This window comes from Teleopsis dalmanni, chromosome 2 (assembly GCF_002237135.1).
Source record: "Teleopsis dalmanni isolate 2A chromosome 2, ASM223713v2, whole genome shotgun sequence".
NCBI lineage: Eukaryota > Metazoa > Arthropoda > Insecta > Diptera > Diopsidae > Teleopsis > Teleopsis dalmanni.
Window position 1 is genome coordinate 161420196 of NC_051847.1, and position 20238 is coordinate 161440433.

At 30.2% G+C, this 20238-nt stretch overlaps 3 protein-coding genes across 3 annotated transcripts; 2 read left to right on the top strand and 1 right to left on the bottom strand.

The window, feature by feature from the left end:
* Positions 1 to 872: 872 nt before the first annotated feature.
* LOC119676035 (myb-like protein X) lies at positions 873 to 10859 on the bottom strand. The gene is made up of 9 exons (XM_038087258.1): positions 10715 to 10859; positions 10294 to 10644; positions 7683 to 7697; positions 7382 to 7614; positions 6455 to 7234; positions 1558 to 2073; positions 1403 to 1497; positions 1137 to 1345; positions 873 to 1077 (listed from the first exon to the last, which is right to left on the bottom strand). The coding sequence occupies exons 1-9, from the start codon at positions 10753 to 10755 to the stop codon at positions 981 to 983; spliced, it is 2337 nt and encodes a 778-aa protein (XP_037943186.1). The 5' UTR covers positions 10756 to 10859; the 3' UTR covers positions 873 to 980.
* On the top strand, positions 2263 to 3959 carry LOC119679107 (spindle pole body component 110-like). The gene is made up of 2 exons (XM_038091284.1): positions 2263 to 2414; positions 2471 to 3959. The coding sequence occupies exons 1-2, from the start codon at positions 2300 to 2302 to the stop codon at positions 3883 to 3885; spliced, it is 1530 nt and encodes a 509-aa protein (XP_037947212.1). The 5' UTR covers positions 2263 to 2299; the 3' UTR covers positions 3886 to 3959.
* A 1876-nt stretch (positions 10860 to 12735) lies between the features above and the next one.
* On the top strand, positions 12736 to 17777 carry LOC119676036. Its single transcript, XM_038087259.1, has 5 exons — positions 12736 to 12812; positions 14909 to 15044; positions 15112 to 15265; positions 15328 to 15517; positions 17521 to 17777. Exons 1-5 carry the CDS (start codon positions 12736 to 12738, stop codon positions 17702 to 17704), a joined length of 741 nt encoding a protein of 246 aa, XP_037943187.1. The 3' UTR covers positions 17705 to 17777.
* The last annotated feature ends 2461 nt before the right edge of the window (positions 17778 to 20238 follow it).

Below are 20238 nucleotides of genomic sequence, written 5' to 3' on the forward strand. Positions count from 1 at the left end.
TTTTATTGTTAAATGATTAAAATTATTTTAAAGTTCTAAACTACACTACCTCCTCTATCCCCTCCTAATAGATCCTGTAGTTCATAACTCTCTATTACAAAATATGCGCTTGTACTTCTTATAGAAAATTTAATATAAACGATGATAATAAATTCAGTTTGATAATAAATTTGTTTTTGAAATTCGTTGAAATTGGAATTTATAAATTTATGATGCGATCTTTCCAATAAATTGTATTCTTCATGTCTAGTACAAGAACCAGATATCTACCCTACACAGTGACATAATGCTTAAATCAATACCTGAATTATTATCTACAGCAAATAGCAAATCTACGTTATTGAGCCAGTTCACAGTTCACGTCCTCAAAGTTTCATCATTGACAAAGAAGACGAATCGAGCCAAAGAAGCTACACCAGAACGGAGGAATTATCCGGATAATAACAATAACAGTGACGTCTTCGTTGTCTTATAATCTGCATATCTTCAATATCGAAGAAGGTTCCGAAGGTTTTCAATGTAACAATTTTAAGCTACATATTATTCTACTTTTGACTATAAATAATATATTTGCGATGACCTTGTCTGAATGGCCATGAATGTGTACGGTCAATGCAAGGACCACAAAATTAAAACATTCATTTAAATTTTTTTAAATCGGCGTGAGTAAATGAAATCAGTTGTTATTGCTGTTTGGCGCTGGAAAATAAATTTAAATAACAATGACAGCCACAGAAATCACACATGTCGCAGCTCTTTTGCAGGGGCGGACGTGTGACGATAAGTGTGAAGGCAACCACCGAAATTATGAGAAAAGTGACAGATTTTCTTTTCGAAAAATTTAATTTTGTAATTAATTATACGAGTACATAGATTTATAAAAATATATGTTGATACGTATAACAAATATATTGAAATAAACCTATCTATAAGACTTCGACACGGATTATTGTGAAATTCTGTAAGAGAAATAAACAAAACTAACATGTATGGATGCAATTACAATTACAAGGAGCTGGAATCACACAAGGCATGAAACAATTACATTCCGAGATGCAAACCATTCTATGCCTTTGTCTGCGAAAAGAACACACCATTAAAAGTGGCAATTGATTGTGAATTCGATTAATACATACAAGTCACGTTCCTCCATATCTGCCCGTAACATATTACTAGCCTGAACTTGATCCATTCTCTGTAGATTCGACACATCCCTTTTGGGCTTTCTATTTTCAGTGATTTCTACGTGTCTCTTTTTTACAAGTGATTTATCCTTAGGCTTTTCTTTATGTTTTGTAGAAATCACATTTATTTTTTTTTCACCCTTATATTTATTATTGGATTTCTGAAGAAAATGATTATCATCAAACTCTTTACGAATTTTCTTTTGAGTCATAGTCACCTTCCTTCTTCTTACCTTGCCGCGCAAATAATTAATCACTGTAATAGAATCTAAAACTTTCTTAACATTTTTTTTGTTACCCTCAGATACATGTTCTGTTAATTTAATTGATTTATTAGAAAAAGCATCTGGATAAATATTAGATTTTTTTTTACCATCATCATTTTCTATGTCTTTTTTTGGTTTTCTTTGTTTAGACAAAAGCATTGACATCCTAGTAGATTTCTTCGGTTCATCTTTTTCATTTTTTGATATTAACTTTCTCTTTTGAATGGATGACTTGCGTTTTTTACTTATCGGTTTAACTTCATTGCGGGGGTTTTCTTTTTCACTATTTCCCTTTTTACCTTTCTTCCTTTCATTTTCCTCCTTATCACCTTTCTCTTTTTCACCTTTCTTCTTATCACCTTTCTGCCTTTCACCTTTCCACCTATCACCTATTTCCTTCTCACCTTTCTCCCTTTTATCTTTTCTTTTCTTTTCAGTTTTCCTCTCTTCGCTTTTTCTCTTTTCATGTTTATCTTTTCGCTTTTCACTTTTTTCTTTTACGTCTATTTTTTTTAAATCGTCTTTTGTTAATTTTTTCTTACTGAGTTTTTCCTCCCTGTTTTCTTGCGTTACATTAGCCTTTGAAACAACCTTTTCATGCAAAGGATCTTCACCGTTTCTAGCTGTTCACAATATAATAAAAATAAAAATTGTTCATACTAAAACAAAAAAAAACAAATTATATTAAATTTTGTATGCATATTTTTATATTTAAATTCAAAAAAATTATTTGTAATTCCACTTTAAAAAAATGTTTATAGTTCACCTTGAATTCTTTTTGAAATTGTAAAAAAAAATTTTTTTATATCTGTTCATATTAAATACTAATAATTTTTTAGTAAGGAAAATATGTTTCCTAATTCAAAGAATAATAGAAAGTCAGGCACAACAAACCAATATAAAGAACCCCTAATTAAATTTCGTAACTCTGATGAATTAGCTAAAGCTTTAATCAAATCTACAGGTATATATAATATAAATATTTAATTTTTCATCTTATTTAAGTTGATCGTATTTTAGAAGAAAGTGAGTCATTTTTGAAAGGAAATACTTTTGATAAAAATGTTGAGAGACAGTTGAAAATTCAAGAAATTCCAAAATCTCGTAAAAAGGTCCAGTTTGCAAAAACTAGACATACTAATCGTAGAAGTATAACATCCGGGCCAATTAAAGAAACACCTATCATTGATACAGATTTTAACTCAGATTTGGAGGAGCATTCGATTATCGATGGCGCTCCAATCTTATATCCTTCATTCTTGCAAAATCGAAACTACAATGAAGAGCTAAATGTTCATTCTCAAAAAGCTTTTAAGAAATTGCTTAACAATAAGTTGCCTCTTGAAAGTAAATACAACTCTTTAAAAGGAAAACACTCTGCTACATCTTATAATCGCAAGACGAAAATTGGACCCACTACCATTAGTGCAAAAGGTATTCCAAACACTGAATTTGTAGGTTACCTTCCGGATTATAGCGAGAACTCAGAAGATGAAAAAATCATATATGGCACAGCTGAAGATTTTTTAAAAAAACCTCCGAATATTAATTTTGTAGGAAACTTACTGCAAAACTCTCGGCTAAGCACGAAGGAATACATTTCTGACAGCTCCGAAGAAGAAGAAACTGCATATGGCTCTGCCGAGGATTTTTTGAGGACAAGTAAAAATTTTAATTCTGTGGAAAACTCCTTACAAAACCTACCAACTACTAAAGATGAAATATCTCACTTTAAATCGGAGGATTCTGATCAATATGATTACATACCCAAAAAAGAGAAAAATATGAATACAGTCATGGGTTTATCAATTAAAAGAAATGGGGAATTGTGTTATCCAAAAGTTTTAACTACGCCACCTAACATAAGTAGATATTTAATGGACGAAAACTTAAAAGATACTGATTTGAATTTAAATCAACAGAAAGCCGAAGATCTAATTGAGAAACTTAAAGCAAAATTCAAAATCACAGACAACACGCATGAGAATAAATCCAAGGATTTTGATGAAAGTACTTCAACTCGATTGCCTATGATCAGTCCCAAAGTAGCACAAACCGATATTCGTAGTGATCCCAAGGTAAAAAGTCTACTGGACAAATTGGCTACCTATTCAAATTCAAATGCTGATAAAGCATCGGAACTGGCGTCAAGTATTAATGAAACTAAAAACAAAGAAAATAAAATTGATGAACTAATAAAGCAAATATCTTTTTACGCTTCTGAATCACACAAAAGAGTTAACGAAATCAATGCCTTCATCAGTCAGAGTAAGGAAAGTTTGGAGAAAAACATGAATGACCACATAACAAAGCGCCAAGCCCTTCTACAATCAATGCAAGAAAGATTTTCCATTAAAATGCGGGATATTGCTGATACATGCAAATTATTGGAACAGGACAGTAAAGATGTGGAAAGCAATGAAGATACCGAATAATTTAAGTTACTCATTCAAAAAAAACTCTTAATATATTTTAATTAAATTTTTTGTTTCTTCATAGAAAACTATTAGTAGTGTTGTTTCTTTTTCTCTTTATTAATTGTTTTAAACGGATTTTATTTTTTTTCTTTAAAATTTTTTTATTCTAGATTTTCTGCGGAAAATATTATTTATTATATGGAATTTTATAAAATCGCGATTTTTTCTGTAATTTTCTTTCTTTCACTGTTTCTTACTATTATTAGGACAGAGTAGGTTATGCCAGCGAACTTAATGACCCACTTAGCTCTATTAGCCCATTGTATTTTCGTATAAAACCTTCAAAGCTTGGAAACTATCTTGAATCTTTGACAAACCCTAAAATGTTCTTTAAAAAAGAAATCCTGAACTTGGACCTGGACCAGATCCTCATAAATGTAGAGTTCTAGCATAGTCAACAGAAACCGCGCGTGCTCCAGATATTAACAAAGCAGATATTGTCCTCCATACAACAGCACCAAGAATAATTACAATAAAAATAATATGTTTACGTGAAATCTCATAAGATTGCTGAAGTTTTTCTTAATAAAACGCAGCTAACTTCCATACAGATGGCTGCATATTGTTGAGTCTTCACACCTTGTATTAAATTGCTGAATGCAGAAAGATTTCAACTATTAATTATTTGAAACACCCCATCTGTCCAGCTCGTCGGCCTTTAAATTGTCGAAAATAGCCGTATAACCGGAAACACAAGGTTGAGAAATGTTAAACTGCGTCGACATCGTATTCAGATATGTCTAGCTGTCAATAATCGTCCTGAAGGTGAAGTGGACTGAACTTAATGACTCATATAAAATCAAGTATAAATTAAATAAAAATTGATGTGTTGTATGAAGCAATAAATTACTGCAGTTGCTGCTATTCTTATTTTTATTATTGTTATGTGAGTATGCGTGCGTACGTAGATATGAAGTGAAGTAAATACGAAGTTTGCTGAGAAATAACTGTATTTTAACAGTTAGTTTATTGAACTAGTGTTCAATACAACATCATTGTTACCAGAAATATAACTGATTTGGTTTCTAATCTCAAAGCAGGATTCATTCAATACTGTACAAGTATTTTTTCGATAACCTGTAGGTGAACCTATTGTTTATGACTAATTTTATATGTTGGTATGTATGTTATTTTTTTTATCGATGTAAACATAACTTTTTGTCAAAACATGTTAAAGTAGTTTAAATGTGAACTACGGATTGGTATCGTCTGCATATACAGAGATTTATTACAGGTGGGGAGGGTTCATATGGATCTTTCATTTAATTTAAAAAAATCCATATATTTTTATTGTTAAATGATTAAAATTATTTTAAGGTTTTAAACTACACTACCTCCTCTATCCCCTCCTAATAGATCCTGTAGTTCATAACTCTCTATTACAAAATATGCGCTTGTACTTCTTATAGAAAATTTAATATAAACGATGATAATAAATTTAGTTTGATAATAAATTTGTTTTTGAAATTCGTTGAAATTGGAATTTATAAATTTATGATGCGATCTTTCCAATAAATTGTATTCTTCATATCTAGTTCTAGAACCAGACATCTACCCTACTCAGTGATATAATGCTTATATCAATACCTGAATTATTATCTACAGCGAATGGATCTAAGTTATTGAGCCAGTTCACAGTTCTCGTCCTCAATGTTTCAACATTGACAAAGAAGCCAAAGAAGCTACACCAGAACGGAGGAATTATCCGGATAATAACAATAACAGTAACGACTTAAGTAAATAAGGTTTTTAATGTAACAATCTTAAGCTACATATTATTCTACTTTTGACTATAAATAATATATATCGGATGTCAGTGACAGATTTTCTTTTCGAGAAATTTAATTTTGTAATTAATTATACGAGTACATAGATTTATAAAAATATATGTTAATACGTATAACAAATATATTGAAATAAACCTATCTATAAGACTTCGACACGGATTATTGTGAAATTCTGTAAGAGAAACTAACAAAACTAACATGTATGGATGCAATTACAATTACAAGGAGCTGGAATCACACAAGGCATGAAACAATTACATTCCGGGCTGCAACCTATTTTATGCCTTTGCCTGCAAAAAGAACACACCATTAAAAGCGGCAATTGATTGTGAATTCGATAAATACATACAAGTCGCGTTCCTCCATATCTGCCCGTAGAATATCACAAGCCTGAACTTGATCCATTCTATGTAGATTCGATACATCCCTTTTGGCCTTTCTATTTTCAGTGATTTCTATGTGTTTTTTTTTTACAAGTGATTTATCCTTAGGCTTTTCTTTATGTTTTGTGGAAATCACATTAATTTTTTTTTCACCCTTATATTTATCATTGGATTTCTGAGGAACATGATTATCATCAAACTCTTTACGAATTTTCTTTTGAGTCATAGTTATTACCTCCCCCCTTCTTACCTTACCGCGCAAATCATTAATCACCGGAATAGAATCTAAAACTTTCTTAACATTTTTTTTGTTACCCTCAGATACATGTTCTGAATAAGTGTTAGATTTTCTTTTACCATTATCATTTTCTATGTCTTTTTTTGGTTTTCTTTGTTTAGACAAAAGCATTGACATCCTAGTAGATTTCTTTGGTTCATCTTTTTCATTTTTTGATATTGACTTTCTGTTTTGAATAGATGAATTGCGTTTTTTACTAATCGGTTTAACTTCTTTGCGTGGGTTTTCCTTTTCAATCTTTCTCTTTTCACTTTTTTTATTTTCACTTTTCCCCTTATCACCTTTCTCGTTTTCACCTTTCTTCTTTTCACTTTTCTCCTTATCACCCTTCTCCTTTTCACCTTTCTTCTTTTCACTTTTCTCCTTATCACCTTTCTCCTTTTCACCTTTCTTCTTTTCACTTTTCTCCTTATCACCTTCCTCCTTTTCACTTTTCTTCTTTTCACTTCTCTCCTTATTACCTTTCTCCTTTTCAGCTTTCTCCTTATCATTTTTTTCTCTCTCACCTCTCCACTTATCACTTTTCCGCCTATCACCTTTCTCCTTTTCATCTTTTCTTTTCTTTTCAGTTTTCCTCTCTTCAATTTTTCTTTTTTCATTTTTTCCTTTTTCATCTTTCCCTTCTTCTTTCCCGTCTTTACCTTTCCGTTTCTCACTTTTTTCTTTTACATCTATTTTTTTTAAATTGTCTTTTGTTAATTTTTTCTTACTGAATTTTTCATCTCTGTTTTCTTGTGTTTCACGAACTATATTAGACTTTAAAACAACATTTTTATGCAAGTCTGGTTCATTATATTTATTACGCATTTCAATCTCACAAGGATCTTCACCTTTTCTATCTATTCACAACGTAGTAAAAATGAAAATATATTATACTAAAACATAAAAAGCATAATATTATATTGACGTGTTTATAAACTTATTAACGGATATAGATCAATAATTTCAATTCCGATTTATTGGAGTTGAGTTTTTAATCACATTACCTGGAGGTTGTTTTTCAGATGAACGATGTATTCTAAGGTTAATACTATTTCCGCCACCAAATAAAGTGTACTTTTCTTTGCTTTGCTCCTTTTCGAATTCCTGGAAGATTTTTCGGCAAATTTTCTTCAAAATTTCATAGGTTCGCCAATTGTCAGCACCAGTGGTGCAACAACATTGGCAAACATGCGGGCAGCATTTGCAGGAGTCCTTTTTCCGCTGAGCACACTCGGAACTGTTGTAGCCATAATGAAAAACTTTTATATTACCAGAGGTCTCACTGTCTGTGTACTTCGCACTTACCTTGGATTATTAACGCTAAATGAATTAGAATTATATACCATTTTAGAGGACAAACATCTTTTAAGCACAATATTTACAAATATTTAATTTCATATAAAAAATTTTACGAGAATTTAAAAATCTAACTTCCTTTATATTGTATAAAAAGGTTATTAATATTCAAGCTGTCAAATCAAGAAATTTATATAAGAAGCAAGCTACTATAGTCCAAAATATTTTTCATTTACTACACAGCTCTCAGGTTCTATATAATACAATTCATTATTAAATTACTTTTTAAAAAAGTAAAAAAGACTTAATTGGACTAGGACTAGGACTAAAAATTGCAAGGACTAAAAATTGTACTCAACAAATAATTCTCAACACCATTTACTTATAACTGACATTATATATAGGTATGTAATAATACTCAGTAGTTGACAAGGCCTTCAGGTTTAAACGAAAAACACATTTTTGTCTATTGCAAAATTATGATCAAAATGAAAGTTAAACTTAATTTGGGATTAATGTATGTATTGCTTATAAGGAAAATGTGAATGTCATAAACCAACAAATACAAAATTACAAGCTATATAACATAACAGAACAAATAATACAATGACCTAAAAGAATGGCTTCTCAGTAAAAACGTGGAACAGATAGTAAACTTACAAGTGATCAAATAGTCAATCAATATTTTCCGTGGAGCCATCAGCTATAATTTTGACCATTAGTTAAAATATTTGGCTAATGTGGTAAAAGCAACTCACAGAACAGCAGTACATTTATCTATTATTGGGGATCCCAAATATTAGCTATCAAATTAAAAAAAAATCGTATGAAAAAAAATCAAATTTATCTTCAGGGCAACATACTAAGTTTTCAACATCTTAACCCACTTTAACCTCCTGAGGAATGCGACCTCAGCTAAATGTCTTTCAAAGTTTGACGGCTGAAATCTACTTAACTTATTCCTGAGGGATGGTTTTAGTTGATTCAAGTCTCACACACTGTATATAGTCTGACAAAACCCTTAGTGTCATAATGGGTATTAGATCAATTCATATTGAGATCATAGTGTAGAAAACGCTTCATAAACAACAGAGATTTACCTGGAAATGCAAAAGTAATATAACAATAGTTGTAAGATATGTATACAGATAACATTATTGGTCCACGCTTAAATGTTCGTACCACTTGAATATCTCCAATAACAGCTGCACTGACTTCTAGGTTAGCCAGAGTACATGTTATTAGAATGCATAAAATTTAAAGTGATTAGAAGCAATTTAAGTTAGCATACTAAAGCCAAAAAATAGAAATTAGACCATTTAATTTTATATTGCCCACTAACTGAAAAATTAGAAAATGTTCTGTTCAAATTTATTAAAACAATTAAGACAATCTTTCATTGAGACAATCTTGATCTTATTGACCACAGAATTTTGATAAAAAACAGATTATTACTTAGCAAAAAATGTTAACTTCAGGTTTCTGATACATAGGAAGAAAAGTTTATTTGGACTTACATACCATATATTTTTACTTTTTCTAACATAGTTTCTTGCTTATATTAATTAAAAGTAAGCCGGTAAGATAATTATAATGTTTAAAATTACATCAATTGTTATTAACTCAATAAATGTGTAACAATAAGTTCTGTTCTCATACAAAATCCATACAAAACTGTGCTAATAATGTTCTGAAGTAATGGGTATAAACATAATACGCACTACTTTACAATCTCATTTTCTAATTACTTGAGCACTAGGAAAGTCTAGTTTTAGGAAATAGAGCACTGAAAGTTTGTGCAGCCTTGGCTACGAGTTCTAAGCCTGGCACTTGCAGTCCATACAAATTATTTACGGACTCTAAACCAATTAAATTCGATTATTCCCTAAAGACCACTGATGAGGAATACTTTGTAATACTCGAAACAGTGTTGTATGGTCAGCCAAATTTCAATAAAATTAAATAAATTTTTGTGTTTGTTCTTCCTTTCTTTCTTTGCTATTCGAAGACCCTCTAAATTTGAAAATATCTTTTTTGTTACTATATAAAGAAAGCGTAGCTTTTTCAGCAACATTAATACTTATTTTCTAATAATCTGATAATCTCATATGTTAAGAAGTAAGTTTCACTGCCAAAATGCACAAATTGCTGATAGTTTTCTATTGGATAACTCTTAACTTCACGTATGACGTGGAACAATTAATTATAAAATTATTTACTGTATAGAACAGTTTTTAGACTTTCCTATCCTTGAAGAACTAAATGAACCCATAAAAAACATTTTGATATACGATAAAAATGCTTATACTGGATTCACACGAGAGTTTTATTCATAATTTTAGCTGTCACAAATTTTCATTTCATTTGCAACAACAATTGACAGCCAAAATTACAAACAAAACACTCGTGTGAATCCAGTATTAAGGAGATTTTAATGATATAGAACCTATTTTATACTAAAATTACCCTGACACATTTGCTCATAGTATCATTTGGTGATATTACCATCTATACGGTAAACGATTATATGAAAACTAGATAAAAATCAAGCACATATTTACTTTTAAAACATAAATATAATATATATATGAAATATCTTAAAAAATGTAATACTGTGTACTTCTCCTTAGCTGGCTGCCTCACATAGTCCTGTAAAATTTTCAAGCAAATTTTCTGTAAAATCTCATGACTTCTTGGATTGCAATCGCTGTTGAAAAAGCAACACGAGCAAATATACGGACGACACATGGATTTACGTTGCAGTAACGAACAACTACAACTAAAGGTCTTTAAGTCCTTGCACTGTTCTTTTTCGTAGTCCTGGAATATTTTTGTACACCTTTTCTGCAAAATTTCATAAGTTTGTTGGTTGTTAATGCTCTTAACGGAACAACATTGGCAAATGCAAGGACAATATTTTTCCCATGAATGTTGTAACGATTCAATTTTTATTTTTTTCGGGCAGTTTGAGCTTTAAGAGGTATTATAAAAAAAATCAATTAACATTGTGTTGATATAAAATAATCATGTGGTCCACATACCTGAGCCTACCAACACCACCTGATCTGAAATTATGGAGCATTTTAAAATGGTGGCATGTTCTGGAGAGAAGTGTTAATCAAAATTGCAGGAAAAATGAAAACTGGAATTTAGGAATTATTTGACAGCATCTTGAAAGATTATTCATTATTAAAACCCAAAGATTAAATCAAACGATTTTTGCGTTAGCCTACTTTACTATAAAATATTTTGATTTTCGAATTATGAAGACAAATACATATGTACAGATATGAAGAGAAATATATAATTTTTAGAGACGTCAAGCAATTAATACAATATGTTATAAATCTATATACAAAATAAATTTTTTTTTATTTATAATCATAATCATATTTAATCGTGCTTACATAAGGAGGAAGAGCAAGAAGGAGAAAGAGAAAATATACTATTATTGCCATAACAAAAAATAAGAACCTGAAATCTCTGCAGCATAAAGTCATTATTTAATTATGTATAGACAACTACAAGTGGAATAGAAGAGAGGGCACAAACTGAAACTAAATAGTAAATATATGATAGGTAGCTTTTATTACAAAATAAAAGAAAAATGGAAATGGAAATGATAGACGGTGGTTTGTTAAGAACCCAACATATATGGAAGCATAGTCTCTTTATCTGAACTCAAAATCCAAAATTAATTATGGAAAAGGACAGTAGAAATTAGTACCGTTCGTAAACGTAAATAAAACGAACATTACACACATATAATTTTCTGTGTAAAATACCAAACACATAAAATCGTAAAACAACAACTCTCCCTTCAACTTTTGCTCACGAAGTCTCCAAATAATATCCCTGCGAATAAAAACTGCATATTCGGATATTCTAAGACTCCGGATTTACAAAAAATCCGATTTTTTTAACCTCGGAGAGTTCGTTGTTATCTGATTAATCGAATAATCGAGAAATTTTATTAGGATTCCAACAGAAACCTCAGGTATATGCTCCAGTCCTGTAAAACTAACAGCCTCCAAGTACTTTTATCGAGTTCTCGAGAGAGCCGGGCAATTACATAGTCGATGCTCCAGAGTTTCCTTTGCATTCGGCTCGTTGCATTTTCTACCGTCATCGCTGTGAGTTAGGTTTAGTTTTCAGGCATGTGATGCGACCAGACAGTGACCTGTCAACACACCAATTAATGTTGTACAGTTTTCAATTCGACGATATAACATCCTTGGTGTACTTTTCTTCGTATATGTGTCTACACATGATTCTAGCTGTGGTTAAGTTCCGTCACCTTACCTTTGCTCTCTTTGTGATGTACTCATCCAGAAGTTTATGTATTTGTTTCAGAGGTCTGCGTACTTCACTCATTTGTTCCTCTGAAAGTTTTGCGCCAATAGCATCAACTGTCTCATTTCCCTCTATGCCTTTATGACCTTTATGAATGTGTAAATATAAATAGTTTATAAAATTTACATTTTTTGATGAACATTACGATAATATTAATTTATTTTACTGCTTATAGCGACTATCGGTTATAACAATCGGATTGAGACTTCAATATCTTTATAACTATTTTTGACTCTAATATATTTATAAGACACCGAGTACCAAAATATATATATAGATGATTTCATAAATAACATGTTTCTGCATACAGCTTAACTTTATAAAGAAAATAAACTTTTTTTCCACCACATATATTATCCTCTTTATACCTTGCAAGGACTAAGAAGATGTAATTTAAATTTAAAAATTATTGTAAAATTGTTACAATTAGATTAAAATTTAGACTAAAAATCAATTATTGACTTTCTGTCACTAAAACTTAACTACGACAAAAGCAAATAATTAAATCGGTTCAATGTAAGAACTGTGTGAAGGCGTAAATTTTAGAAAATATTAAAAAGTTTAACGTAATTTTTCATTAAAAGTGAATCTGACACTTACATTTTCTACGAAAGCGAATTGAATGGAAATCGTGAAATAATTTTGCTCGCTTCGGGAACGACACATCAGTAATTTAATAACGAAATTATGCACTCCGGTAGTTCCAATAATGACGAGCCAAAGACACCGCAAACGCAAACGCAACCTCACAGAATTACGAAGCCATACAGAAGAGGTACATAAGAGGTACAATACGCACAGCACATTGCGATGTTAATGCGACGTCACACATGCGTGGTTTTGGCATTTTGGCATTTCTCGCAGGAGAGGAGAAGTACGTGACTTCGCTGGTTGATATCTAAACACCCATATAAGTCCATATATATGGACGTACTTGTGTCTACACATTATTATAAAATCCTGCATATTATTAGGTAATTTTGCAATTTGACAATAATTTGCCACAAGTTATTTCATTTATTTTGCCTTTATTTTTTAAGTAATTGGTTTCAACATGAGAGATTATCTATTTTGTGGCTGCCTTCGATGTAATTTGAATGGATTTGGTAGAATGACTTCCTCAAGGCATGGTTGAAACGTAATTTTCGAGTACGTCTTGATGCGTTTTCATTGAGTGTTTAAATATATGAAATGCCTAATGTGTCGGTTCCAAATAGTTGACAATTCATAATTTGTATTAACTGCAACGTTTAAATTAATATCTTTAAGTCTTGTAATAAAATTTGTAGTTTTGTGTAAGAAGAGAAATAGTTAGAGATAATTGATAGTATATAAAGCGCTTAACTGACTTTAATTTCATCAGTTCAACTTTGGTGTTTAAAAAAAGTGGTGTGTTATTTATAAAAATTGTTCGAAAGGACTGAAAAGCAAGGACATAAAACAATAAATAAAGGAAACTGTTAAAATAAAAATCTAACTATGAATACTGTACAATTAAAATATATTATCTACTTAAGCTGTTTAATTTTGTTTAAAAGTGTTCTGGCTGTGCCTAAATATGATGGAACTTCAAAGTGAGTTTATAAGAATTACAATTGTTATTATTTAAAATGCTTGAATACAGCTAAAAGTTGTTTACACAATATTGTCTGTTTAATCCTGATAATAAAAAAAAACCATTGGAACTAATAAATCTAAAGCACACATATACTATTTCAAAGATGGAATCTAATGAAGTCAATCCGCGTAATAAAAATGTAATGAGATGTAATTACACTACAATTTATTCAGGTATCATTCCTGGACCTATACTCAATCGAAACTCAAAATTTTCATGTCCGCTAAAAATAGTTGCAATATATAACAAGTACTTAGCTAAATATGTACATGTATATTCAACAATAGCCGTAATTTTTTCTTTCAGAGTAGCAAAAATATACTTACAACTTACGAAAGAAAACATATGAAGCAACAACAAAGTTAGGTTTTACTCGCAAAAATTTATCCACTTAAGTTTTAAGTTTTGGTGCAGCCAAATTCAAAAATCTCTCTATTGTGAATTATATTCACATTTACTAATAAATTCTAATACATAAATATATAAATTAATTTAAATATATAAGATAAAAATACCAACCAATGCCTTTCTAATATTCGTATTGTTTTCTCTTATTTAAATTAATTTTTAAATAATTATAGTGTTTACAATTTTTAATATTTTCTATAAAAATACACAACAAAAAACTTGTGTCAAAAAAAGCATTTAACATATTTGAAAAGTGATGCCAATTAGTTTCAACCAGACTTAATGTTGTGTTTTTACAGCTCTGAAAGAAAATATTACGCCTAATATTGAACATCTGTACAATACAGTAATAACCACATACACAACTTAAAAAACTTCGATTAATTTTATATAAAATCCACAATATAAAATCAACTTTAAAATATAAAAAGTTACAATACCCTTCACACACACATATGTAGTGTCTAAACTGTATCTGTGTCTAAAGTATCTAGTACACTTTTACTTTTAATGTCTGTGACCACTTGGATGATTCACTGCAATTATGCAGTGGAAATAAGTTATTCAGATGATTTTATGGAAGTCGGCTTGGAAGCGCAGATTATCTTCCTGAAGGAATATATATTGCTTTTGATTTACTAGACTGCAGTTCTGGATGAGTGTACTTAATCACAAAATCGAACAATTTCAGCGATCTATCCTTTATATACTTTTGCCACCTTTAATTGTAATAATTAAATTGAAATTAATATTCGTTTTTAACACGTTTCATTCATATTTCTTTTTCTAATTTGTTAATAACAAGATTAGATACTTTTAAAAAATATTATTAAAAAACTCATTCAAATGCTTACAGAGACTTTTCCAATCAACCTCAGTGGCGTCGCTCATATTATAATGAAAATAAAACTGAAAAAATCGAACAGGACACAGCCTCAACAAAGGATAGATTGCAACGTCTTGGTTACACCACCGGCTATGGAACGATTCAGGTATATTTTATAATTAATTTTTAAATTGAAATTTAATTTTAAACACATAAACGCATGAATCAAATAGGGCTACCCAGGAAGTACAGGCCTGTCTGCGTATAATCCAATTAAATTAGATCTTGGTGGCGTTGTACTGGGCACACTGGTTGGGATTGGTGCTATTATAATAATACCCAAACTTTTAAGTGCATTTCATGGTGGTTACGCGGGATACGGCAGAAGTAGGAATTACATCAAGTAATAAAACAATTTCACTTGTATAAGACACACTTTTTTCGTCTAGGTGAAAACGACAATGATTTGTCTTCTGTTGGCAACATGATCAACAAAATCGATGATATTCTGGGCCAAAATAATATCGATTCGACGAGCTGTATGCAACGCGCTGTCTGCAGTTATGTGCGTACAACAGAACAAAACATGAAGACGGGGGTCTCAGACCAAATGGATGAATTCATTCATATGTTGTCTGAGTAAGTAAATGCATGAGTCAACATTTATTTTAATAACAGGTGATGTTGTTTAGATTTAGCTAATTTAGTTGATTAAGCTAATTTAACAACAATATTAGCACGAACTTTATAAATAAATTTTCGAAGGGAAATGACTTCCAACTTATAAATATCGAAAGGCCAACATAAACTTGAGAAATCTATTTTATCAGAATAAATTCAAATGTAGCTGAAGTAAATTAGAATATTCAAAAAATTATTTTATTCGCTAAAAAAAATCTTTTTTAGCAAATAAAAAAAAATTGAGATTGTAAATATGTGCTTATGCATAATTATAGATCGCACACGTAAACAATTTGTAGAAAAATTCAAAAACAAAAATATTCCCAAACCCACTAAATACCAAAAACTGGCAAAAGAAAGAGAATTTTTGTGGGCGAATGTTTTGTTTATCGTAGTTGGAGGATTCCAAATTTATTTATTAAAAATATTTCAAAAGCGTTACACCTCGATTTCTTTCTATTATATATATGTATATGTCTGTATGTATGTGTAATTGATTCATTCAAAATGTTAATGACGTACACATCCGTTGAATTCTAATCTTTAAATTCGAGCGGTAACACTTTGCTATCACAATTGAACTGAGGTTGTAGCCTTTAGTAATTCATACTACTTCTAGTGACTTAGAGCTATATAGTATAAAAATTAAATAAATTTTCAAAAAATATATATATCAAAGTCAGGATATATACCTTACTCTTAGTTAACTTTTAAAATTTATTTTAACGTTAACTCACAAATAAATAAATAATAAAGTATATATCAAAATAATATTAAAACCAGGAAATCCCTCCTAATTTTGTTCTAGTGCAATTACAATCTATAGAAAAAACCGGTTCGATTTCGGTTCAAGTTTTCGCTCTGTTAAAAATATCGGCTTTTTTCGTTTTAGTTCAGAGTGAATATTTTTTACCTAGATTACAAGTTTTTTTCTTCATGAAAGATACCGAACTGTATTGAGTCGATATAAACTGCTACATTTTTCGGAAAGGTTTCGATTATTGCTCCGGTAATGCTACAGTTTTAAGTGAAAATTTTTGTGTTAAACTACAAATCATTTTTTTTATAAATAAATTGTTTTAAAAAAACATAGTTAATAAATTTAATTTTAGTTTTAGATTTAATTAATTTAAGTTTAACCAACATGTACCGAACTATAGTTTTGCAGTACCGAAATAAACCGCTGTATATTTTTAAAATCGTTTAAACATTTCGATCCGGTAAAAATATTTATTTTTGTGATTTTCGATTTATATTTTACTTACTTAGCCTTAATTCAAACCGCAATTCCTCAATTTTTCTATAAATATTCTATATACTAAAATCGCACAACGTACAATACATAAACGTAATACATTACTTCAGAGGTGATGGGTTTATTTCGTCAGACCACATTTCTCGGACATATATTTATAACAGCAGTTTTTTTTTAGCAATTTGTGATCCTACAATAGATCACAAATTATATTAAGTATTGAATATAAGATAATAATTAATAATAGTCACAGTAGTTATTGGTATCATTAGAATTTATATTCCAAATTGCAAATTGAAAATAACCTAATCTTACCAACTCTAATTTACTTACAATTTCTCAATAAATTTTTAAAAACAAATTGTTATTAAACAAATTTTTTTTAATTTCTATTTATAATAGCAAATATTAAAAATAAACTTCTTCTTCTTCAACACTTAATATTATACCTGTCTATAATTTGTTTAAACCAGAAATTTTAATGAAGCAATTTTCTATTTAATTTCAACATAACAGCTTCTATTAAAAATGTCTGCATCTCTTCTCTATTTCCAAATTAGTCATCCATTTTTTTATATAAAATGGATTTTCTATAAATGGATTTTATTCTAAATAAAATATTTTAAAATGTAAACAGTTTTAGTTTTATTGATTGTTTTTTTAAACTTATTAAAGTTAATTTAATTGGTCCTTTTTTCTTTTCTAGAAATTCTTTAGTTGACTACCTGTTGGATGGTACTGCCATCAAAGAAGCATTGGAACATGGAAAACAGGTTAACGGTAAAGTATGCGAAGAAGTCTATTCATCGTGCCCACTTGATAGTAAAACTGCAACGCAAGTCCTCATGAAACTTCTACCGAAGAAAGCAGCAGATAAATCAGCTTCATAATAAAAAGCAAATTCTCCATATAAACTCATTATGGATTTACTAACGAAAGTATTCAGAATAATACAATTTTAATTTTAATGAACTAATAATATTTCTTATATATTGTATTGTATAATTTATTAAGATGAAATAAAAACTAATAAAATAATTTTATTGTTTTGTGTCTTGTACTAATATAATATACATGTCTACTTCTTCAGATTTGATTGTAGAGTAGACCTTAAGGTCTCTGCATAAAATACTCAGAAGAAATATTTTTCTTTACTCAGTATTTAAATACTGAAAACTCCTATGCTCTGAAAACTCCTCAGACAGACAGTAATAATATAAGTTTAAGTAATTTAATTGTAAGACCTATATAGTGATCGATTCACAAATCTGTTACCATGAATTATTTCATATTTTGATTATTTAATGTATATCAAAAGCATGCAAAAGACATGCATAGCTAACAGCTTAGTTCATGAATGTGTAACCAAACTCATGGAATGTGCTCATGGAAATGAAGTAACGGTCATGTGGGTTAAGGGACACATTGGTATTGAGCAAAACAAGTAGGCAGATGAACTTGCAAAGCAAGGATCAAGCCATAACTTCTACGGCCCAGAACTCAGAACACCATTGGGATACAAGATGATGACAGCCTATGTCTATAAATGGATAACCTCACTTTATCTCAATAGATGGAGAGAGTTGAGCACTTGTAGACATATCAAACTCATGTTGCCGAAGCCGTGGGTCAAGGAAGCGATAAAAGTACTTAGCTATCCGCGGAGCACCCTAAGCTGGCTGACCACACTAATTACTGCACATGGCAACTTCAAATATCGAATCAAAAAGGTAATTCTTGCTGAGGAAGACACTTGCAGACTATGTCTAGAAGAAAAAGAGACAGCGATGCATATATTGTTATGTTGTGATGATGTCCAATACTGGCAAGTAGGGCGAAGACCGTCGTGGGACACCATTGGGTTGGTAATGACTTGGCAGACAACCTGAAGCTAAATGAGCTGCTTGCATTAACAAGAGATGTAGTTATGCGAACGGAAGCCACTCCAGCTTTAACTCAATAACGTTATCCGAGAATAGAAGAACGAAAAAGGACCCAAGTAGTTTCGTGGTCTACTTCGGCTAATCCTTCACTTCAGTGGAACCATTTGTTGGACGGTGCGGTGTCCCAACGTCCCACCATAAGTAATGTATGAAGTATTGTTATATTGTTTGTCCAAATGTACAAATTTTCTAGTCTTCTGATAAATTAATCAGTTTCACTAAATTTAAAATTTCTATCTGTATACCTCAAAACTTCGTGGAATCGCCAATAATTTTTCTTTATTTTAATAATTGAATTTTAAAAAAAATATAGCTTCATAATAAAGCGTAGCTTTTTCGGCAAAACTAATTAAACTTAAGTAATAAGAGTATTTCATATTTTTAAAATATTTTCAAAATTCTGGAGTATTCTGGGTCTAGTTTCATATGGAAATATTAAACAAAAAATATATTATATTTTAATGAAGTTTAATATATTAAACTTTATTCATCCTTTTATAAACACAAAATCAAGCCTGATGTTTTCAAAGTTCATTATAATTAAAATAGTATTTTTTCTTGATCAGGACCAAGTGTTATAGCTCAGATATTATTTCTCACAAGATTTTATTTATCGCAAATCGTACTTATATATATGTATGTTCTTTTTATTTTAATACCTACGATTTTTTCTACGATTCTTTCCTTTAGAGCAAACGATGTCATTATTTCTACTTTGTCGAAAGTTGATTGACAATTTTGACAATAGTTTTGAGGTAAGAGTTAGTAGTTCGACTTTGAAGATCGTCTAATAATAAATTATTTTCCTGAAATCCTTATGTCAAACTAAAATTACTGTTCTAATCATTAAGCGCAAGTTGTACAAATTCTAAATTCCTAATGGTCTTTAGACAATTATCACTGAGGACCACGTTTCATTCATAGCTCAGATTGAACTTTTACTATTCGTGAGAAAGGTAAACCAAACAGGATTCTCCAAGAACAAATACACTATACAAGCTACATGCATATGTCCAAGCTTGGCAGAAATGTTATTTTTTATAAACCATTCTCATTAGTTTTAAATAAAAAATCTTTCTCCACAACCTTATCTCCGGATGTGTGGTGAAAAAGAGCACCACTAACATAGAAATAGAATTTCTATGTAAAACTAACCAACCATTCAATCTAACGAAAGAAGTCTTTTAAACAAATTTTATGACATTATTTACATAATTGTTGTTAGATAGAATTATCGGTCCTAATTCTAGTCCATATATCAATTAAGTTCTTAAAATATTTAAAATTGAAAAAGCAGGTGGTAGCACAAAATCACAACGCAAGGCTCTTTGTATTTGTGTAGTAGGATCTATCCACAAAGAACCTTTACTGTTGACCTCCAATCAAAGCTAATTACATTCGCTTTCCAATATCATCAAATATTATATATAATCCAATTTTATTACTTTTCGATACCAATCTCATTCATTTGACTTTCTTTC